Source organism: Peromyscus leucopus, chromosome 15 (assembly GCF_004664715.2).
Source record: "Peromyscus leucopus breed LL Stock chromosome 15, UCI_PerLeu_2.1, whole genome shotgun sequence".
Classification (NCBI taxonomy): domain Eukaryota; kingdom Metazoa; phylum Chordata; class Mammalia; order Rodentia; family Cricetidae; genus Peromyscus; species Peromyscus leucopus.
Window position 1 is genome coordinate 15,499,301 of NC_051076.1, and position 23,047 is coordinate 15,522,347.

Here is a 23,047-nt window from a genome sequence, read left to right on the forward strand (position 1 = left end):
GACTCCTGAATCTCATTCTGGAAGCAACAGTTGTATCAGTGTGGGAAGAGGAGGAGGGTGGAATGAGGCCTGGGTTGGGTGTGGTAGTTGAAAGACAGGAACAGGTCGGCTGAGAAGCCCAAGGACCAGGAGGCCAAAGAAGGGAGTTCTTGGGTGGAAGAAGCTCCAGAGTTTTTGTGAGTGGAAGAGCTGACATGAAGGACCAATGGAGGCACCCCTGAGAGGGCGGATGAGGCAAAGCCCTGTGTCCTGGAGCCAGAGCTTTGCTGCCCAGCCTTGTGTGCTCTGCAGGGAGCTGTGTCTGTACTCTGCAGCTCAGCAGCTGAGCACCCAGAGTGGTGCTGATGCGCTCTCTTTACATCTAAATTAATTTAAGATGAAATAGTCCCTGTGGCATGTGGCTACCTTTAAGGGTACCCAAAATAGCATAAATAGTTATGTTAGGAAAGGATCAGACACTGCAAGTGATAATGGACAAGTTCTAGATGACATTTGAGGAAGAGGTGGAAGTGTTGAAGAAACTCGGATCTAGTTTCCTTTTCTTGATGGAAATACACAGCATCACTTGCAGAAGGGTTCCAGCAGGGAGCACGGGTGGGCAGGCTTTCAGTGTTCTTGTGGATTTCAGTAGAGAAGCTGGCACATGGGAATCACAGCGACACAGAGAGCCTCCTAGAGGTGGCTGATTCTTTAGGTGCCCTTCCCTTTCTAGGCTGTTTTCATTAACACCCCCAAATCTGGGAGAACAGAGCATGAGGGGACTCAGAGCAGGTTTAGGGGATGTGTTTGCAGTGTGATGGTTGAGTAAGTTAATGGTAAGCAAGTGAAGATGGCCAGGGGAATTGTGGGTTAGAGCTGGAGGCCCTGAGAAGAGGTGGGGGAAGAGCACATTCTTCAGCTGCCAGGCTGTGAGAGAGGAAGCAGGGCAGTTTGCATTTGTGAGAATTACAGATCTGGAGATAGGATTTCCAGCAGGAAATGGGATAAGGAGATTAACAGATGACAGTTGTCAGATACGAGGAGCACGGAAGATTGATGCCCATTTTCCCAGTGCACAGGGCTGCTGACTGGTTTGCTAGTTTACCTTTACTCTGCCTTTGTTCCCAGCCTACTGACACAACCTGGAATATAATCTTAAATGGTCAAACCAGGTTTATTTTATCTTTTTGTAATGGCCTCCAAATTTATCAAAACTGAATTCAGAGCCTGTGAGATCATCTTTCCTGACATTTAAATTTTGTAGATGGAGAATGTAACATCTGGATCAAGTGAGTACTCACAGGTTGTGAGCTCAGAAAGCTGAGCCTGGGTTTCTCTGTCTTTACTGCCTGCCCGCCTCCTGAACTGTGGTGTGACTGGAGCAATGGTGGCTTCTGGTCGAGATCTTCACTAGGTATCTAATGAGCTGTGTGCCAGAAACTAACACAGCATGGACTACTGTCTGTAGCTTTGCTGGGTTGCTTTTCTGAATTTATATTTACAAATTACTAAGCTACTGGCTTGACCAAACTGATAACACACCTTGCTGGACTATTGCTCTGTTGTTTCCCAGCTTACTCATACATCGCCATTCTGACATTCACCAGTAAGGAAAGCAGGCAGCATGTCGGTGCTGATAAATATCTTAGAACAAAGCCTGCATTCTAGTCTAGCTTCAGCTGGAAGGATTTGTCGTGAGCAGCTTTCTCCTTTCACTTTTTAAAAAGTGCTAAGTGTGCCTCTTCTGCCACCCTGCCCCCTAAACCCTCTCCTGTGCTCTTCTGGACTTCACAAAGAAGAAAGAAATCCAAACTATACAATAAAAAGTAAAACACTTTTCAGAGAGTATTAGAACTTCACAAAGTCGCTAAGCATTTCCCTTTTTGTTCTGAATAATGTTAAGAAACCTACTGAAAGGGTTGTAATTATTTGTTTGTTGTTTTATAAAATAGTACTTTATATTTTTATAACACACACACACACACACACACACACACACACACACACACCATATGATAATACCAATAGTACTTTCTCTTGCCTGAGTTTGAAAAGAGGTCAGAGAGAAAGCAGCAGCTGCTACAAATGCAAATGACAATGTACAGGTTTGGGAGATGGAGAGTTAGGCCTTTGGTTTTTGTAACACTGTAACTGCTTTACTGAGTTTCTTGAAGCCATGTGTGGGATCAGCTCTAAAGCATTTTCATTTTTTGCAAGGAGAAGCACAAAGAAATGGTCTTAGTCATGTTAATAAACTAAACCAAAGTGTTGTGCAGGTGTCCAAAGAGTGTTAAAATACCCTCTTTTTAAATTAGTTAATATAGTTTTTTCTTGAGGATTTTTAGATGTTACAGTATTTGGAGTATGTGTGACATCAAATCATTAGACATTGATGGTAGGGACTGTTGTGGTTTGAATAGGTATGGCCCACATGAACTCATGTGTTAGATGGCTTGGCCCATAGGGAGTGGCACCATTAGGAGGTGTGGCCTTGTTGGAGTAGGTGTGGCCTTGGAGGAAGTGTGTCACCGAGGGGGCAGGCTTTGAGGTCTTATATGCTCAAGCTGTGCCCAGTGCAGTACACAGTCTCCTTCTGTTGCCTGCAGATCAAGATGGAGAACTCTCAGCTCCTTCTCCAGTACCATGTCTGCCTGCATACCAACCGCCATGCTTCCAGCCATGATGATAAGGACTGAAACTGTAAGCCAGCCTCAGTTAAATGTTTTCTTTTGTAAGAGTGGCTGTGGTCATGGTGTCTCTTCACAGCAATAGAAACCCTAAGACGGGGACTAATATTTTTTCTCAACTAAACACTTCCTTCCTTCCTCTCCCTGACTTCCTGCCCCCTACCTCCAGGTTAACTGTATTTTAGGTACATTTAGAAGATATAGAGGTGAAAAATTACCTTTAGGATCCTAGGCATTGTCTTTAATGCATTGCTTCTTAAAATAGAGATTTTTCTCACCATCCCAGACTTCCTAGAAAATAAAATTTTCCAGCCTACCTCCAACCCTGATCCCTGCCCAAGACCTTAAGCATCAGAATCTCTGTGACATGACCCAGTAACCTGTGTATCCACAGCCCTCTAGGGAATTCTGATGCACACTCAAGTTGAGAGCCACAGGCTTTATGGCTAGAATTTTATACCTTTCTGTAGGTGGAAGTTTATGTCCCTCCAGCAACTCCCAAATACCCAGCAGCCCTTCCCAAATAATTGACTTGGAGGCTTAATATTACTTATAAATGCTCAGTCAGTAGCTCAGGCTTATTACTGACTAGCTCTTACACTTAAATTAACCCATAATTCTTATCTATGTTTAGTCACATGTGGGTGCCCACAGAGGTTTCATACTGAGATCTGAGCTTGATTTATCCAACAGGACTGCATAAGAATGATTGGACCATGGGCCTGGGTACCAGGTGTTTGGAAGGGTCTATACTTGGTTGTATCTAGCAAGGGGGAGGTCTTTGGCCCATCCCCTTGGCATTGTTATAAAAAGCCCTTTTGAATAAAGTTCTGGGCCACTGGGTGTTAATCCAGGTCCTCTCAAAGCTATCCTGTGTTTCTGTCTTTTTTTATTCTTCTCGGCTAGGCCTATCATTCTATCTGCAAGTTCCTTATTCCTCTCTTATCCTCATAGGAACTCTGTAAAAGGTGAGGGCTGCTCCCCCACAGCCACATGGCTTGGTACCTTTTCTCAGTATGGCATTCTCATCTTGCTTCCTCTGCTTCTGGCTGGTGACTCCTGACTCCGCCCTTCCTCTTCCCAGCATTCTCAGTTTGGTTGCCCTGCTTGTAATGCCTGCATGGCTACTGGCCAGCCAGTGTTTTATCAAACCAATTCAAGTGACAAATCTTTACAGTGTACAAGAGGGTTATTCCACAGCACCTTTCTTATTTTTTTTATTGAGACATAATTAACATATCAAGGATTTCACTGTTTCAGTGTCTGGTTAAGTGGATTTTCACCACATTGTGCAACTGTTTAATTCTGAAACATTCATCACTCAAAAGGAAACTCCACACCTCTAAGCAGCCGGTCCCCACTGCCTGCTCCAACCCCCAGCTCCGGGTGACCACTAGTTTGTTTTCTTGTCTTCATGATTTACCTATTATGGATGCTTTATATAAATAAAGTCATGGAATATGTGGCCTTTTGTTTCTGCCTTTCACTTAACAAGGTTTTCAAGGTTGATTCATGCTTTGAATGCACTTCTCTGTTTTCATGGTTGAATTTTATTGTGTTGGAAAGACACATTGGTAACATGTTTATCCATTACTCATTTGACGGACATGCAGGTTGTTTCTGCTTTTTTCGTGCTCTGAGTATTTATGTCTACATTTTGCAAGAACTTGTTTTCAGTTCTCTTAGGTACATAGAGTCAGTTATCACTTGTCAATGATAAGTCCAGAAAGTCACTGGAAGCAAGTGAGCAGTGAATCATGCAGATACAGGATTGTGTTCCTGTGAGCCCATGTTCACAACATTCCCATCAGATAGTCAGTACAAACCTGGATTTGTGTGTTTCTGCTTTGAGATAGCTTCCTTGATGGATATTGCTGGTTCCTTAATAGTAACACTCATGTCTGATAGCAATGTAACTCATGCCTGAAAGTGTTTATTTCACACATACGTTTTTCTCTGATTTGTGTGTTCCAGGCAGCTCTTCAGCAGTACCCTTAAAACAGTGAGTTTACAAATAGAAAGCACAAACACTGTGAAAAATGTGGCATTCGGTGAGCGGCCAGAGAGAGACCTATTGGTTTCCCCTGGGACGTTGTGTATCAGCAGGTCAAATTTTCCCCTCTTGCAGTAGTTGTGAAAATACCACAAGAATTATGTAGAGGGTTACAAGTAAGTTATATCTAACAGGCAAATTCACAGAGCATGAACCCAGAAATAATGTATTTGATGCTAGGCACCATCTGTAGCTGGCAGTGGACTTTCAGGATCATGTGATGGCTCTGGTTTTAGTGGTTCACTGAGGATGTTAGGCTGTTAGAGTGCCCCCAGCACCATGGAAGCGAAGCGTTCTGGCTTCTCTGCTCTTGATGATGTTTTGAGTTCTTCTTTCTTTATTATAACCATCTTTGAGGATATGAAATAATATCCATTTCTTTGTGGTTTTATTTTTTTCCTGAAATCACTAATGTATATTAGTTACTTGAGTGTTTTGAGAGACACCTTTTCAAAACCTTGGCCTCTTTTAAAGTGGATTATCCTTTTATGGATGACTTCTGGTTTTTGTTTTTAAACATGTATTTGGATAGTAGGCACTTAAATGTATAATTTGAGAAGATATCCCTATTCTGTGTGTGTGTGTGTGTGTGTGTGTGTGTGTGTGTGTGTGTGTGTGTGTACTCCCTTTCTTGAGACTGTACTTTGATGTGTGAAACATTGTTTTGATGAGGCCCGGTCTCACCTATTTCTCCTTTGCTTGTGCTTTGGAAACTTGACTTTCCACTCTTCATGTAATTAACTAATCAGCGTGTCTTGGCAGAAAACTGTTCACACATTTTTATTATTAAAGACATGAAGAGTGGAGTTTATGGTTTCAATAGATTCTCACTTGCTTTCTAAAAGGCTATCATTTATAAATATATGGTATTTGTTTGCAGGGATTTACAAAGATTTATATAAAAGTTTACACTGGCATCCTTAGAACCATCTGTTTATAAAAAGCAGTGTTAAAGCCATTTAGCCAATGACTATTTTTGTTTGGGAAAATTGAAGCAAAAACAAAACACAACAAAAAACCACTTATCACTGCTTTGGCTAGTCCTCCTCCTCCTCCTCCTCCTCCTTCTCCTCCTCCTCCTCCTTCTCCTCCTTTTTTTAAAGACTCTGCCTCTTTTAAAACTGTGAATTTTCTGCTTTGAAAGCAAGATCTTAAAAGCCATTTGTGAAAGAACACAAGCTCCCGAAGGTGGAAATAAACAGGTATTGGTGTTTATTTGTGTTAGTTTAGAGGTAGTAGCCAACATGTCAGAAAACTGAGTCTGTAGTACTTATACTAGGCTGAGCAAGCAAACAGTATCAGCCAGCATGGCTTTACTCTAAGTAACTCTAAATCCTGAAGATCAAAGGATGTTATAACCAAAAACAGCCCTTGTTGCAATTTCCCTGTAGAAGCAGGAAAGGGCTAGAAATTACATGTCACCTTCATATCCTGGCTGGCTGACCTCGGTGCTCAGATCAAGCCCCTCTGTATGCCAGCTGTTACCATTATTAAGACTTTGCCCTGAGGGGTTAAATGGGAGAAAAACTCCCGTGTCCTATCCCAGAGCAAACACAGAAGTCCCAGCCCCTCACATGCCGATTCAAAGCACTCTGCCTGCCACTCACTCCCCTTCCAGCTCTGCTCCTGCGAGCTCCTGCTTTCTCTTGGACTGAGTTCTGCTGCCTGGCCAGTCCTGCAGCCTGCCTGCCAGCCTTTGCAGATCAAACTGAGCCAGGAGTTTCTTCTTTCAACAGGAGGTAACGTCTTTATTTCTGCTTCCTAGGTGGGTGTTTGTTGTTTTAAAGGAATTTCTTTTTAAACTGAACCTCTTTTTAAAGGCTGTATTTTAAAATCCAGCTTACTTTTTTTTCCAGTGTAAATTCTGAATAGTGTTTTACTGCTTTAAAAATCGTGCAGCGTTCATTTGAGTGTGTAGTTTGGTACAGTGGAAGAGGGTCTGCTATTCCAAAGTTTATTAAAATGTGCCTTTTTGTGGAGTTGGAAGGAAACCTAAGACTTAAAGTGCAGTATATTGTTTCCTACCTTTCGAGTTTTGTTTAATCTCTGCCTGAATCGGGTTGGGGGGTTGAAAATATGCCCCTACCATCACCAGTTGATAAAAAGATAAGTAACGAATCCCTTTACTCGATTCTGCCAATGAAGTATTTTTAAAGAGCAGTGAATTATTCTTCCAGCCTATGAAGGGAGCCCCTCGGGAGCTAAGCAGCAGCAGCAGGTTCAGTTTTCCCCCAGGTCATTTCAGATGTTCAGCCCAGTGTGCCCCTCCAAGCTGCGTCTGAGCTAATTAAACGCTGTGCCTTGCATGTTCTTTAATTGTACCAGTGATGGCTACAGTGGGATTGGAGTCACTGCTTAACGTCCTGTTAGCAACAAAATAGGTTTTTCTAGATTGACTTTTCTTTCAAGTGAGAATGGATAATTTATATGTAACTGGAAAAAAAAAAAAAAAAGAGAGAGAGAAAGAAAAAAAAAGTTCATACTGGTCTTACTTTGTAAAAAATGTTTCTGTGTGGTAATGAAAGCTAACATCTCTCATTCCGGTCTCTGGTGAGCAAAAATGCCCTTCAGCAGGGACAGTGCAAGACTTTCAGAGCATGCTTTGTGATTTACTAAGAATTGTCCTTACTGGAGAAGTATCCATGTGGACATAAGAATGAAATTCACTCCCTTTCCCTGTAGAGGATGATTCTAGACCCTAACATTTGCAGACAGGAGCTCCAGTTCGCTCTGACGGCTGGGCCAGCACTAGACCCAGAAGTAAGCCTGGACTTGGAGGCAGGGGTCTCTGCTTCCATGGCTTTAATTCCTGATGGCATGTTCTGCTTTTTAGTGTGCTGAAATAGTTATCTTGTTTATTTACTCTTTAGTTTTGCCTCTCTAATTGGTAGCTCTAGGATGTTTTTACTGTCAAATACTGAACATTAGAATATGTAAAGAATTACACTTCATTTGGAATGTCTCGTACTTTATGTAGTTTACATTATACACCTGAAATTAAGAATTGTGACCATCAATTACTTGTAGTGATGATAAAGAATATGCAATGTCTGAAATGATTGCTCTACAGTGCAGTTTAAGAAACACATGTTAACCTTGTCTCAGCTTGTAAAATGATCTGTATATTACTGATTCCTCTGACTTTCAGCTGTAAACTCTTATCTTCCTAGCTTATATTGAACCAATTACCTTTTTTGGTAACCCTTGAGAAATCTCCTTTTCTATGGTTGTTTTTCTCAATTCTTCTATTTCTGTCCTTACTGCTGTGAATCCTGGGATCGAATGTGAGCATTCTCACAGTATGACTCTTAAAACACTAATGTGTATGTTGGATAACCTGGACATACATTGACATACACTGAACATTTCCTATTTTTAAAACATTGCAATCAGTGATCATACCCCAACACAGGAAATAAAGTTGAGATAATATCAAGACAGTGAACGGCTTATGATATGGAATGAGTATATGCTTTTTTAGTTGGTTGATCTACCAATCTATTGTATAGCACACAGAGATATATATGCTGGCTTTGAGAAACAGAGTGGGCTGTTCTCTTCGCCTTACTTTTTATTTCCTCATTTTAGTTACTGTTAAGTAGGATCATTTAATGCCAGCCTTCATATTTAATTTATAAGAAAACTCACAAGGAGCATAGTAGATGTTTCTCATATGGATTGCTAAATAGGGACATTTACCTATTTAACTAAAAAAAATATGGGTTAATTACTTTTGCAAGCAAACAAAAATCCCAGGTCAACAGTAAATGCTGTACTGTTCATCTGATACATATTAAAAAGCATGTATCAGAATTCAGGAGCATTTGTAGTGATAATTTAAGTAAGGAATAGAAAAAATAGTTATGAAAATTATACCCTGGCAATACTAAAAGTAAATATACTGCTCAGATTGAAATAAAAAGCCTTTACAAATTCAGTGTTTTCTAAGCTTAAAACAGTTTCAGAGTCCTTTCATAAGAGGATGCCGCCTTTATCAGTGTTTCATACAAATATTTGAGTGATGTTTCCCAAGTTGCTCAATAAACTAAAAGATCCCCTTGAGACATCTGGGCCAGACTCTGCAGGGAAGGACCCATTTGGGAAGCTGCCCTAGAAACTTGATTTGCTACCGCTCAAAGTTCAAAGATCAGCAAGGGGGCTTGGGACAAACACAACATTTGTGGGGGAACTTTAATTCTCAGTAAACACATTACCATTTAAATCAGTCCCAGTTTTTGACAAAATGAGAGCATTTTTTAAAAAAAATCTTCACATCCTTTAGTGTGGTAATAAATGAAAGGAAGATTTTCTTCTTGACTTACCTCAGTGATGGGTGTTTACTCCGAGATGATAAATTCTGAAGTTTGGGTGGAATGTTAAGTATCGTGGCTGTCATGTCTCCAGATGAGCCTGTGGCTTACTCTCCATTAGCTGGCTCAGTGATATTATCTGGCATGACCAAGAAGAGCTGGAGTCAAGAAGACTTGTTGCAAGTTGAATTTTCTTGAGAAAAGAGTGTGTTCAGATGACCTCAAGACAAAGACTTACATCCCAAGGGCTTTATTTCCAGAACACTTTGTAATTCTTATTTGGTGGGGATATGAAGCTGGGAAGCAGCCTTGTCATCTGTAGGTTGTGTGACTGTAGCATTAGAAATTTAAGATGCTCAAAGTGCAACCAGAATTGTTTCCCCTTTTCTTGGAGTGAACTTCGGGGAACATGCTCTTCTGTTGGTGGAGCTGGAGAGTTCACTTTAGAAACTGACCAGTGCTTATGGATATACTTTTCTTGAAGGTTAAATAAACTCATTCATCAAATTAGCTATTTCCTAAACTGCCTTCAGCAGACCCACAAGTCACCGGGTTTGTTTCAGGTTTCTGTACATGTGCACAGGAATTCTGCAGTTGTCTCTCCTTAAATGCTGATGTCTTAGAAAGGCTTCTGCACTGTGTCCTTGCCTCTGCCTGTCCAGTGCCAGGACTGCCACCAAGGAACAAGTGGAGATGTGTTGAGTGACAGTTGGATTCTCTTAAAAACTGATGAATATTAATTATGTAAACTATAATTGCTGCCTTGGCTGCATATTAGAATTACTTGGGAGCTTTAAAAAAATCACTAATGGTCATACCATTGCAGTATGAATGAAATTAGAATTGCTGGCTAGCAGTCTCTTTCTGTAATTTAAAAAATATACATTACTGAAATGATTCTGATGTGTAGCTGAGGTGGAGACTATTGTAACAGGCCTATGGTTTTGCAAATGTCTGTTGTATCCATTGCATTTCCCTTCAGACTTGTGATCCAGATGTGTGCCTTGGTTGGGATGGAAATTAGGAAACCACCTTTAGAAGGACTTTGCCTGTTTTTTTCATAACCATTATTTGACATTCCTGAGTTAGAAAGATTCTTTGGCTTTAGTTTATGTAATTTTGGTTATATGGATTAGCACAGTACTCCAGATTTAGAGTTAAAAAATAATTCAATTTAATGGAACTTAACCTCTGAACTACAGACTCAAAGATAATGAGTCTCATCTCTCATGATGCTCACTTACAATGTGAGTTTGAGACATGGTACTGTGTGGTGTGATCATTTCTTGGCTCTTTAAGAAATGCTTTCTTAATTGCAGTATGTGATAGGGCTCTTGTAGTATATGTAGTTAGGGAGGTAGGTGTTCATGCTAAATGAAAATGGTAGCAGCCTTTGTCCCAGATGGTAAGCAAGAAATCTCATTTTTACACCCCTATCTTTTCCTGCATAGACCCAGTGCCAAAGGAACATGGCCATAAAACAAATGAAAAAAATAGGAGTGGTGTTTCTGTAAGCCTAAATTCCCCTTTTAACTTATCCCTGCATGTATAAATTCATGCCTTGGCAACTGATACATCTCTAGCTAGCTAAATTCAGTGGTTTTTCTGATTTGCTCTGGAGCGTTTACTATCTTCCTAAGGTTTTGTTTTTACTTTTATCATGTTCTAGTGTAAAGTGGGCAAAGTCTCTCCATTTTTCTGCTATATCATTAAGTTTTTATAAATACTATTGATAGTTTTATAGAAAGATATGTAGCACTTATGGTTTATCATCTTTGATGTCTTTATCTATATATTATATATATATTCAGAGAGGTTATATAACAGTAAATGCTTTGTATATTTTACTTTCAAAAGTGGTAGTTGTTATTGTGTAAGTTGACACTACCTAATTGATAATATAAATTTAGTAGTCAAACAGCAAGTTCTCATGAAAAAGTGTTATAATCCTTCCAGAGCTCCTCCCATACCTAAGTCAGTTTGCCTGTTCAATAGTGTGGGAAAGCACCCTGCTGCCAAAGAGGCTCTGATGGGATGTCTATGGAATAGGTAGATAGTTGTGGGATTAGATCAAAAGCATGGCTTCGGATTTGCTGCATCTTATGCTTATGGAGAATAATAGCAACAATACTTTTGTATGGTTCTTGCAACCTGTAAAATGTTTTTAAGTGCTTAGGTGGAAATATTTATAAATATTGTTATTGGAAGAGAGTTTAATGGCAGAAAGTTTATGAACTAGAAAAAAAAGTTATTTTGTCTCAGAAGGTAAGAAGACATTTCTTTCTAAGACCTTCTCCTTAAGTCTCTAAACTAAACATATGGGCTTTGCTCAGGTTACTGTTACATTATTTTGAAATTATCTGAATAGTAGCTGAGAGTAAGGATGATCTATTGGCTTGTTTTTGTTTGTTTCTAGTCAGTGATGTAGCAATGGCTGGATAGCACCTCTAATTTATTAAGATGTCTCTGGTACTCTTTTTTTTTAAATATTTTTTTAAGGTTTATTTATTTATTATGCATACAGAAGAGGGTGCCAGATCTCATTACAGATGGTTATGAGCCAACATGTGGGTGCTGGGAATTGAACTCAGGACCTCTGGAAGAACAGTCGGTGCTCTTAACCTCTGAGCCATCTCTCCAGCCCCGTCTCTGGTACTCTTGAAAGTTGAATTATAACCTTTTAAACTATTTTGGGAAATACTGAATTTAGAGGCTTTTTCATGTGGGTCTTCAGACAGAGTCTTACGTCAGTAATCTCTGGTGAACCTATAAATACTGTTGACCTTGGCATTTCCCTGGAGTCATCTTTACGTATTGGAAAGCCTTGCCCTTAGAGTCTTGGGGTGGAATTGAATCCCAGTCATGTGACTTGGAGGAGACTTTCATATTGTTGACTCTTAGTTTTCTCTTAAATGGGTTAAACTGTCTTCATAGAGGTATTTTGAGAAAGTGATTCACACAGCAAAGTAACTTAAAAAATTCTACTAATGCTTTATGAGGAAAACAGCTAGTAGAGACAAAGCCTGGCTGATATCCTTCTAAACCCTCCCCTAGTTGAAGAGCACCATGCAGAGGATGCCCGGCATACAGACATTGTTTCTCACAACCTCTAGAGAAGCTGTGCTCTCCTGCCACAGTACTAAATACTGAGAAGCCAGCGTGAAGCTGGTGATCAGAATCAAGGCCATCATTTTAGGGTAAGATCACTCAGTGTCAGAGGAACGATTTCTTACCAAAACAAGGTCGATAAATAATAGATACAAATCCTTCCAAAATCTCCTTTAGTCCTTTGTGAAAAGAAAAACTTAAAGTCCTTTTGTGTACCCATCTTCTGTTTGGAGAAAAAAGAGGCAAGGTAATTCATTCTTTACATATACGCTTTACCAAAGAGATTCAAATCCTGTCAGATGTTATCAAAATTAGGCACAACACAGTTTGGGAGAATTGATACAAGCTATAGTTAAACTCAAAAATTATTTAGAACTTAAGTTAAAATGTATTACTTTCCCTACCCTAATTAGAACAAATTTTTCTCTTCTTCAGCCCTCTTGTCCAACCTTGCATTGTGCATCCTCTTGCCATTGCATAGGCCTAGTGCCCTTGCTGCCTTGAAGCCTTGTTTGAGGTTTTCCTCTTCCTGGAGAATGTGTGCCAAGGACTAGCAGCACAGACATGTTGCTGGAGGCTGGTTGCCGCCTCTAGGCACCTGGTTCAGAACCTGTATTTGTTTATTTGTTTATTTGTTTATTTATTTATTTATTCATTCATTCATTCATTAAAGGCTTTGCCACCACCACCCGGCGTTGTACACTTTTATTTATTTATTTATTCATATTTTTTTTTAAAGATTTACTTATTTATTATGTATACAGCATGTATGTCTGCAGGCCAGAAGAGGGCACCAGATCTCATTGCAGATGGTTGTGAGCCACCATGTGGTTGCTGGGAATTGAACTCAGGACTTCTGGAAGAGCAGTCAGTGCTCTTAACCTCTGAGTCATCTCGCCAGCCCAAGAACCTGTCTTTTAAGCACATCCCCATCAGACCCCTAAGTTTGGAGGCATGGGGCTAGCTTTCAATGTTTTAGTCTAGCAGATGTGCTCTAGGGAGCCTCACTCTCTTGAAAGCATGCTTGGCTACGAACTGGAATGCAGTCTTAACCATTAACTTAATGCTGTGAGTCTGGGGAGGCAGTGGTATTCCACATGTGTCATCTGAGCTTTTAGAAGGTAGAGCGCTGTTAACCTTGGCATCCGTCACCCTAATTTCACCCCTTATCATTGGTGTGTGACTCTGGCACCTTACTTAGTCTCTACAGCAAGTTTTATTTTGCAGAGTGGACTAGGTAATGCCTTCCACATCTGTTTTCCTGAAGGCTCTTAGTGGGATCAACTGGAGTGAGATGATGCATGTGAAAGTGCTTTTGAAATACCAAAGAGGTGCACTATTGTGCTGTTGATGGCAAGGAAGACATTGTTCCTTCAGGCTATGAGTCCTGTGTTTGTTAAGGGTAGTGATGGCTTCACTAAGTGCTTACTGTGGTAATTGGATCACATCTGTGTATCCTCTTCAACAGCACACTCAGATTTTTACTTGGCAGTTTTCTGGACTTGTTAGAATTGTGACTTCCAGTTCCAAGCAGGGCCTGTATGGTGCTTCATGTACTTTAGCTGCTGCCTTTGTGCTCCTGAAGCCATTGCGTAGTTCCATGGCATCCTTTAAGTGAGTTGTGTTATTGATATAGTTTGGTGCATATTGTATTAGTGATAAATTTTCATAATTCAGACAGATTGTATCATGATTATATAAGATTTTCAATTATGTGCTCTTTTTATTTGAAGTGTGAATTTTTTTATTTCATAGGATCTAATTCTAAGCACACAAACTGGTGACCCTGCACACACACACACACACACACACACACACACACACACACACACAGTCTTTATTTTAACCATATAGACGGTTTCCTGGCAGTTCTGGAGTTTCACACATGCAAGCTCTCTACCACTGAGCTACAGTTGCTGACCTTAACCACATTGATTCTTCTCAGTAGAGTTTTCTGTAGATAGCTTTGTTTGTATATAATGGTGTCCACTGACTTCTTCCCATCCATTATATCCAGATCTAAATCACTATTTTTTTTTAGTTTTATTTTGTGTTCTATGTGGTTTTTCTTTTTCTTCTCTTATTTATTTTTTCATTCATTCATTCATTCATTCATTCATTCACTTGTTTGTTTGAGATAGGATCTGGTTATGTAGCTTGAGAATCAAACTCACCATTCTCTTGCCCCAGCCCCCAAGTTCTGGAATTCTAGACATGTTACCATCATGCCAAGCTGACTCATTCTTTTCCGTTATATGTAACACCTAACAAGATATGGCAGAATTTAAGTTCTCTGTTGACTGTAATTTAAGTGTTTGCCTTTTTCACCATTAAACTGTTGTAGCCCAGACCCTGGTAATATGCATATTATTCATATATATATGAATATATTTATATGTATCTGAATATACATTATTCTCACATATCTGAAGTTTAACCTAGCATTTCAACAAATTTAAGAAGAAAACAAGACTTTGAGACGGACACTTAGGTGATTTGATCTGTTGTCTCAGTTAGCGGCCGGTGGGGTCAACCTGTTTGTTTACAGTTACACTTCTCTCCGTTTCCATCCTAAAACTTTGGGGCTTTAACACTAGGAAACATCATTTCATATCTTTTCATATTTAGATCACCCAGTGCATGACAAATTGGAAGCTGAAGTGAGGCGAGATTAGTGGCTTTTAATGGATTGATATTGACCCATCAGATGCCACAGAGTGAGAGGCTTGAGTGCCGAGGAAGCTTTCTTTGGATGTGCTCTCAAGAGAACATGCTGGCGTGCACATCACTGTCTCTGTAAGTTATTCTTTACGTATGACTCAAAACTGATCTTAAACTCCGCAATAAATACTTTTGTTCTTGCATTTATAATCACACCATTACACCTAGCACAGGATTTGTCACGTGTGAAAATAGTCAATGTTTTCTTCTAGACTCTCCTTCTGCATCACTACTTACTGTATTCATCCTCCTCTGCTCTGTATGCTTTGCTGTTAGTTCCCCTCCATCGCAGCAGCAGACCAATTTTTCCTCCTCCGGTTGTCTCTGACCTCTCTCATCGTGGGCTTAAAGTGTCAACTCTTAACTTCAGATTGAGGCTTTGCTATTTTGGTCATCTGAATGTTGTTCAAATCTTAAATGGTCTTTTAATATAAAAAAAAAAAAAAAAAAGGGAAAAAGAAAAAGAAAAACCCAGAGCCAGATATCAGGTGAAAGCTGAAAGATCAGAGAAGCAGAGCAAGCCACAGCCACCACCTCTTACTTCACCAACTCCATGAATCTTCTGAGTCTTCACGCAAAAGTTGAACTGACTTAGTTCTTGTTTCCTTACTTCCTGGGATTAAAGGCATGTGTGCTTCCCAGTAATGGGATTAAAGGTGTGTGCTACTACTGCCTGGCTCTGTTTACAGTGTGACCTTGAACTCACAGAGATCCAGACTATGATCTCTGCTTCCCGAGTGATAGGATTAAGGGTGTGTGCCATTAACGTCTGGCCTCTATGTCTAATCTAGTGGCTGGCTCTTCCCTCTGATCCTCAGGCAAGCTTTATTAGTGTACACAATATATCGCCACATCTGAACCCCTATACCAATACAGCTACTAAACCTAAACAAGTCATCAATATTTCTTAAAATAGTTGTTTTGTTTTTGCTTTGTCTCTTCATGTTTTATTTACTTATGAGTCCAATTGGTTGTTTCCATTTTATGATTGTGATTAAAGAAACCAGATTGGAGAGGGCACATACCATTTCCTCTAACTGCAGTCAGAAGTCTGAGTTCATATTATTCTGTACTACCTACTAGTGCCTGCTTCATGACAAGATATCTCCAGGTTACAAAAGGTTGCATTTCTAAATAGCATTTGTAAAGCTGCATTTTATCACAGGGAGGGGAAAGTGATTTGGTCGTATTAAGTGTCTCTTTTGGCATATCCAGACATTTTTAACTCTTACAGAACAACAGATGGTGTGGTACAGCAAGACTAGAGGAGAATGTTTGCTGTGATTCTGGTTATAAAGACAAAGAGATTTAATCAGAAGAAAGAAAACTGGATGGAAATAAGAGAATCTAGGGACAATTTTAGGGTACTCTGGAGGGCATTATAAGTTGGTTTCAAACTATCTTGAGCCCTTTTCACTTTAGAACTGTTTACTGTAGAACCGCTTGTTTCTAGATGTTTCCAAGCAGAACCACCCAGCAGCTCTGCCAGTAGATAATAGGAAAAACTAGTCAGTAGAATTGATTGTATTAAATATGAAAAAACTAGACCATTTCAGACGCCGTCTTAACAGCGTGTGTGATTAACCAACCTGCAAACCAGAAGTGCCTTCCTGTCCTGTGCATCTGTCACTCAGCTCAGCAGATCCTTGTGTTGGGATGGCCCTGCAGGCCTGGATGGCAGCAGGCTTACAGCCTGGGGCAGAGGCTGGAAAAGTGAAGGCTTCTAGTCAGTGTTCCTGCAAGAGCCTGTCTAGTGATGCTCCCTACGTACAGCCACACACATTCAATTTCAGTTAGCTTTCTTAAAAGGCTAAGCTTCGTTAAATGTCCTTCATGTTTGTTGATTTGGGAGTATTCCCATACACCCCGTCTTTCTGTTAACAGTGTGTAGCTGTGTTCTTCCTCAGCAGAAACGTCAGTGGCCATCAGTGAGATGGCAGGCATCCTTGGGCATCCTTGGTGGTAGCTGACCGCTTAGCTCTGACCAGTCACCTTAGTCTGTACCTGCCTTGCTTTCTGTGATTGAGATAATACACTGAATTCACACTGCATTGTTTGGGGGATATTATCTGAGTGCTTAGACTGGATGCCTTTATTCCAGAGTGATTTTATGAAAGAGAAAGCTACTTCATATACCATAATTCAAAATTTCTCTCAACAGCCTTTGCAAAAGGAGGTTGGGAGCTAACAAGTTAGTTTGAAAAGTGATGGCAAGACCTTTTAGACCTTTTGAGTTTATGTGTACAAGGTTTAAAATACTTTATTTTCCTATCAAGACAATTTGTAAAGACAATTTCTATGTGTAATTAATTTCTTACTTTGTGGTGTTTATTAGCTGAGTTTATGCATAGGTGTGAGATAGTTTTTATCTGAAAGGTAAATATTACGCCAATGATGCTAAATTTGCATCAGAGTGTGTTGAGTCCCCTCTGGTACCAGTATCCAGATGAGGACTTTGTGCATTCCACCGGCAGGTTCTGCTCAGAATGGCCCCTGCAGAGTTGATGGAGTGGGTGAGAGCAGGACAGGACTCTTGGACCTGCGTGACCCAGGTTACAGGAGCGCACATGCAGACAGAAAAGAAGTCACTTCTCTTGACACTTATATTATGTCCGAGGTGGGCAGGGACTGGAGAGAGATTGCTCTAGAAGCCACATCAAAAGGTTAAGGATCTAAAGGAGTCCATGTGTATGGTGAATAGATTGGTGGTATTTTATGACTATTCTTACTGTAAATCCACATACTTTGTTCCTGTGTATGTTCCTCAGAATGAGCTGGGTGGCTCAGATTGCTGGGGTGGGGGGGATATCAGGGTTGTCTAGTTTTGCTGTTGCATGTTTACTGGACAAAAGTGTTCCTGGTACTGAGAGCATGTGAGGGATTTCCTGTATATGAAGGCCCAGGCCCTTTGGTAGAAGTGGGGGCAAACCTAATTTAATGTGAAACAAATCTTTCCTACAATATCTTTTTTCTTGTGCAAATGTTACCTGCTGTATACAACACAGGAAGTAAATTCATGCACAACTTTTATAGTGTGCCTAAAGGAAAAACCCTTGTATTCCTGATACTTTGTGTTGTAAGAATTTTTAGCTAACTAATCTTTATTTCAGTAGGCTTGTTCTTACTCTGGGATTTGAGTGACTTAGAGAAAAAGAAATCTTAAGTTGTTGAGATGTTAAGCCATAAACCAGCCTTAAGGTTGTGTACACTCCTGACTGGGCACTCGGTCACCTTCAGTCGCCTTCAGTGCTGCCCTCCTCGTTCTGCCCACGGCTCCTGAATTAGGAGTCGAAGGGTGTTTTTGTCATTGGTATCCTCTCTCCTCTCCTGAGAGGAAGGGTGGGGTAGAGAGAACATCCAGTGAGGGTAGAGAAGACACAGTAGAGGAGGGGGCTGTGGGACTGGCCCTTCACAGACACCGGCTGGAGACTCCGGCAGGAGCCCTCCTTTCCCAAGAGCTGCATTTAGATGGTTTAAGTGTCTCCCTTATTTACATATTTTCCTGCCTGCTTAGAACTAGATGGCTTTATATCTTTATCATTTCTAGGGCCAAGAAACTGGAGCATGGCTGTGATCAGTGGAAGTGATTCTGTGCTTCTGAGCAACGGCAGCATCTCAACCAGCACTACCAACCCCTGCTCCCTCATCCCCAGTGATGGAGACCTCACGACCCAGCAGCTCACACCCAGAGAAGCCCCAAGAACAAAAGCCAGTCCAAATGGATGCCTGCAACTTAATGGCACAGTTAAGTCATCCTTTCTGCCTTTAGACAACCAAAGAACACCTCAGATGTCAGCTCCGTGCTGCCATCCTTGTCCATACCATCACCCTGTGACCAGCCATAACCATCACCAAGAGTGCCATCCCGAGGCTGGCCCCACAGCACCCTCCGCTTTGGCCTCCTGTTGCATGCAGCCACATTCCGAATACTCTGCATCCCGGTGTCCAAACCATTCACCTGTGTATCAGGCCGCACACTGCCTCCAGCCCTCACCATCCTTCTGCCTTCATCACCCGTGGCCTGACCATTTCCAACATCAGCCTGTACAGCAGCACCTGGCCGTCATCAGGTGAGTGTGCTGATGTCTTGTCGGCTTTCAGCAGTAAACTAATCCCACATGAGTGTTGAACGTGACAGCTTCTATTTATTTCTCCAAAAGACGGAGGGAAAAGAAAAATGGTCAGGAAAAACACACCCATTTTGTGGATTGTATGAAGCCCACTAAAATATAATTGAAATAGTGTATTTGTGATATCCATTGACTTGATGTGCATGTATATGTGTGTGGTGTGTATATAAGGATGTGACAGGGGCTTGTGTGTAGCCCAGGGTTGTTGTTTTTTTTTCTTACTATGCATAAGAGATATATTTGTGGTAAGGTTACCCAAACAGGGGCCTCCTTGTTGTGTTATTAGTAATGGCCAACCTATATGAAAAAGAAGTTAAAACTGCTTGCTTCCTTATGATTCTGTGCATCTGTGCTCACAGTTTCTATTCCTAGGGTTTGAGTGATTCTGTAGTACATTGATGTTGGAGAGAAGTACACCCTTCCCTAGCATGTGACTTTGAGAAAGAGAACAACATTCCCTTTACAATCTAGGTGTACTTCACACACACACACACACACACACACACACACACACACGAGAGAGAGAGAGAGAGAGAGAGAGAGAGAGAGAGAGAGAGAGAGAGAGAGAGCGAGAGAGAGAGCACTAGCGCTTAAGGTGCACTTCAATCAGTTCGTCCACATCTCAGTATGATATGCAACGTTTCTGTCACTCCAGACAGCTCCCTCGTGCCCTGTCTGTCCTTGCCTCTCGCTGCAGTTCACACCGTGGTCATTCTGTTGACCTGCTCCTGGACACACAGTCATACTGCAAATTTATTCTTTTGTGCCTGGCCTAACATCGTAAAGATGTGTGTAATTGTTTACTGTTGCGTTTGTACTGCAGACCAGTAATCCATTGTGTGTGCACATGCTGCAGGCTCTCCTGCCAGTGAGGAGCCAAGTCCAGTATGGGGAGAGTCTTCACCTTTGTCAGGTTTTCCAGATTGTCAAGATTGGCTGCTCTTCATCTTTTAGGAAGGAGATGTAAGAAAAGAGCAAAGAACATGGGGAGGGAGGGGAGCAGTCTTTGAAGTATGTTTCTTTGGGCTCTGAGTACATTTCCATTTTAGATTTGAGAGCCTCTATGTTCTAGAAGTGTACGGAATTCCCAGAGCTAGCCTTAGATGATTTGTCCTGACAGCTCTGGGCTCCATGATCAGGTTTGGACTCTTCCCATGTTGAATTAAACTCTGTAACTAGTGGATTCTAAAATTACATACTCATAAGTATTTCTGTGATTAGGTCATCAATTATATATGGTTGTAGCATGTGAGGTGAGACAGCTAGTTACACATGCTGAAGCTGCTGAAGCTGAACTCCACTTTGTGAGTCTTACAGCAACTCTGGGCAAATAACCAGTGCTTTCAATATGCCAGACTGTGCCAAGATTTTCTGGATTTTACTTAGCATTTGTTCATGACCTGATTCGAAAGGAATGAGAGTCCTGTGCGTATGTTAAGTGGAACGACATTAAAACTCAGGCTGATGGCAAATGGCTGGGCTTGCCACTGCCTATGGTTGGCACTGGGGATCCTACAACCCTGGTGAACTTACTGTAGATGGTGTAGAACACTGGGCTCCTAGACTTGTCCCTGTGGATTCTCCTTTAGATCTTAACTAGACAGAGTGATGCAAAGCTAGCCGCTTTCCTGGGCAGAAGGTGTACATATTGCCTACCTTATTTTGCTTCAAGAATGATCCCACAGTTCTTGCATTTATTTACATATATAATCAACACTTTGTAGTGGATACTCAAATGGGCCGCACCAAAAGTATCATTCTAAGTAGATTAAAATATCCTTTTTGCCTTCATCAAGTCTTTAGTCTACTAGAAAGGTAAATCAAATAGACTGCTACAGTTTGTGATAAATCCTGCCAAGAAGGTGCACACAGGGCTAAAGATGTATTGCACCAATGGAGAGAGAACAGAGGCCATTGTCTTGGCTGTCTTGCAGACAGTGTTTGTGCAAAGAGCTGCAAGGTAGTGTGAGCCCCGCTCCAGCATAACTGAGCATCATTAAACTCCCGCAGAAGAGAGAAGAGTAGTAAGGGGAGAGGTGAGCTGGGCCAGTCCTGAAGGAGATGGCAAACCAAGGCTTTCTAGGCTCTGTTCTGAGGAACTGTTGTTGCTCTCTGTGTGGCTTCTCTGTCTGTCTCTCTGTCTGTCTCTCTCTGTCTCTGTCTTTGTGTGTGTGTGTGTATGTGTGTGTGTGTAAGTTATGACTTGCATAAAATACCATTTTAGCCATTTTTGAGTAAATGTTCAGTTATGTGACATTAAACGCATTCATGTTACTAAACAAGCATCATGGCCACCCAAACCAAAAGATACATCTTCCCAATTGGAAACTGTGCCTATTAAATACTAGCATCCTTTTCTCCTCCCCTCCAGCCCTTGACAATAACCACTCTACCTTCCTTCTACAAACTTGAGTATTGTAGGTACCTCATATATGTAAAATCACAGTGTTTGTCCATTTGTGACTGTTTGTTTTCACTTAGTATGTTGCCAAGACTCAACAGAGTCAAAGCATGTGGCAGTATGTGAGTACTGCACTTTGTTTATATGTTCATCTGTTATGGACATAGGGACATCTGGACACTTCCTTTTGTGTGGATAATGCTACTGTGAGCATAGGTGTATCAAATACCTATTGGAATTCCTGCTTTCAGTTGTTGAGGGTATATACCCCCACCAGAGGTGGAATTGCAGAATCCCATGGCGATTGTGTTTTGACTTTGTGAATAACTCACATACTGTTTTTTCATAGTGTTGTCCATTTTACACTCCCACTAGCAGTGTACAAAATTCAGTTTTTACACCCTTGCCAACACTTGCTATTCCACTTATTTGGTTTGGGGAGGAGCCATCTATTGAGTGTGATGTCATAGGTCAGAATCATGGTATGGTTTGCTGCATCACTGTCCTTGTGGAGGACAGACTGAACTGGGCCAGGACTGTGGTAGACAGGAAGACAGTGCTAGATAGGAATGATGGAGCCTTGAACTAGGATTTAGAAAGAAGTCAGTTCCAGAGGGTGCAGACTGCAGTGGATTCGGTGATTCATTAGTTGAGACTCTAAAAGAATCCAATGTGAATTTTTATTTCCTGAAGAGGTGGGTGGAGGGTAATGCCAGTCACAGAGATGAAAAAAACAGAAAAAGGGTCCTGAGTGAGCACAGAGCCTACAGTATCCAGAGGGCCTGGGGTTTGGTGATGCGGGGTATTAAAGCAGGGTATTATGCTGGAACAGTAACCGTGAAGAGTCATGGCTAGGGCTGGAGGGAGGGCTCATTGGTTAAGAGTGCTTGCTGCTCTTCCAGAGGACCCAAGTTCAGTTTCCAGCACTCCTTTCTGGCCTCCATGAGTACCTGCACAACACACACACACACACACACACACACACACACACACACACACAAAGAGAAAAAGATGGTTGTCCCCTGAGCTCCCTTGAAAGTGTGATGATAGAGGGTAATGCATGGCAGTGACACTGAGGACAGTAGTATTGTTAGGGGTTATCTCAAAAGACCCCAGGCTAGTGGGTATTTATTTGTAGAATTCTGCTGTGGCACAGGAGGGCGCTGAACCAGGTGCTGCCCTCTGTTTCCCATCCCATAAAATGTCAACAAAGCCTCTGTGCGTGATAGACCTGTGGTGTAAGAGCAGGCCAGCTGAGTCGGAAGGGGGTAAAGAATTCTGAAAAGGAGGATGCTGTATGTCACTGCACTGCTTTTATCAGCTGCCCTACCCTGTTCTCTCAGGAGATGATCCTAGAGGCTGATTTCTCCCAGGTGCTGCTGTCCATTCCTAAATCTCTGTGATGGATGGCACAGCAGTGCATGTTGCCATTTAGCAATACATGATGTAAACTGTGTCTGTGACTTAACGTTTCCATGGAGGATGCCTAAAGGTGGACGGCCTTGTGGTAAAGTGCAAGGGTAGGGGCTCAGCGTGCTCTGGGTCATCAGCACTGTTTGCATCTGGGCTACAAATCAGCCTGCCCGCTGTATTTTTTATTGTTAACATCTGTAGTTATTCATAAAGTGCTCAAGCCATAGAGTGTTCTCAAAGGTCCG

At 41.4% G+C, this 23,047-nt stretch overlaps 1 protein-coding gene across 8 annotated transcripts in view; it reads left to right on the plus strand.

Annotated features, from left to right (window-relative positions):
• The window catches only part of Disp1 (dispatched RND transporter family member 1), a 161,743-nt gene that overhangs the window by 94,046 nt on the left and 44,650 nt on the right, over positions 1 to 23,047 (plus strand). For 2 of the 8 annotated variants that reach the window (XM_028894576.2, XM_037211162.1), the window contains exons 3-4: positions 14,766 to 14,933; positions 18,406 to 18,928. In XM_028894576.2, the coding sequence (XP_028750409.1) occupies positions 18,423 to 18,928 (506 nt within the window). In that variant the 5' untranslated portion in view covers positions 14,766 to 14,933; positions 18,406 to 18,422. Of the gene's footprint in view, positions 1 to 2,642; positions 2,680 to 5,982; positions 6,459 to 14,542; positions 14,934 to 18,405; positions 18,929 to 23,047 lie in introns of those variants that run through there. The other 6 variants (XM_028894575.1, XM_028894579.2, XM_037211163.1 and 3 more) reach the window with 5 other exon arrangements.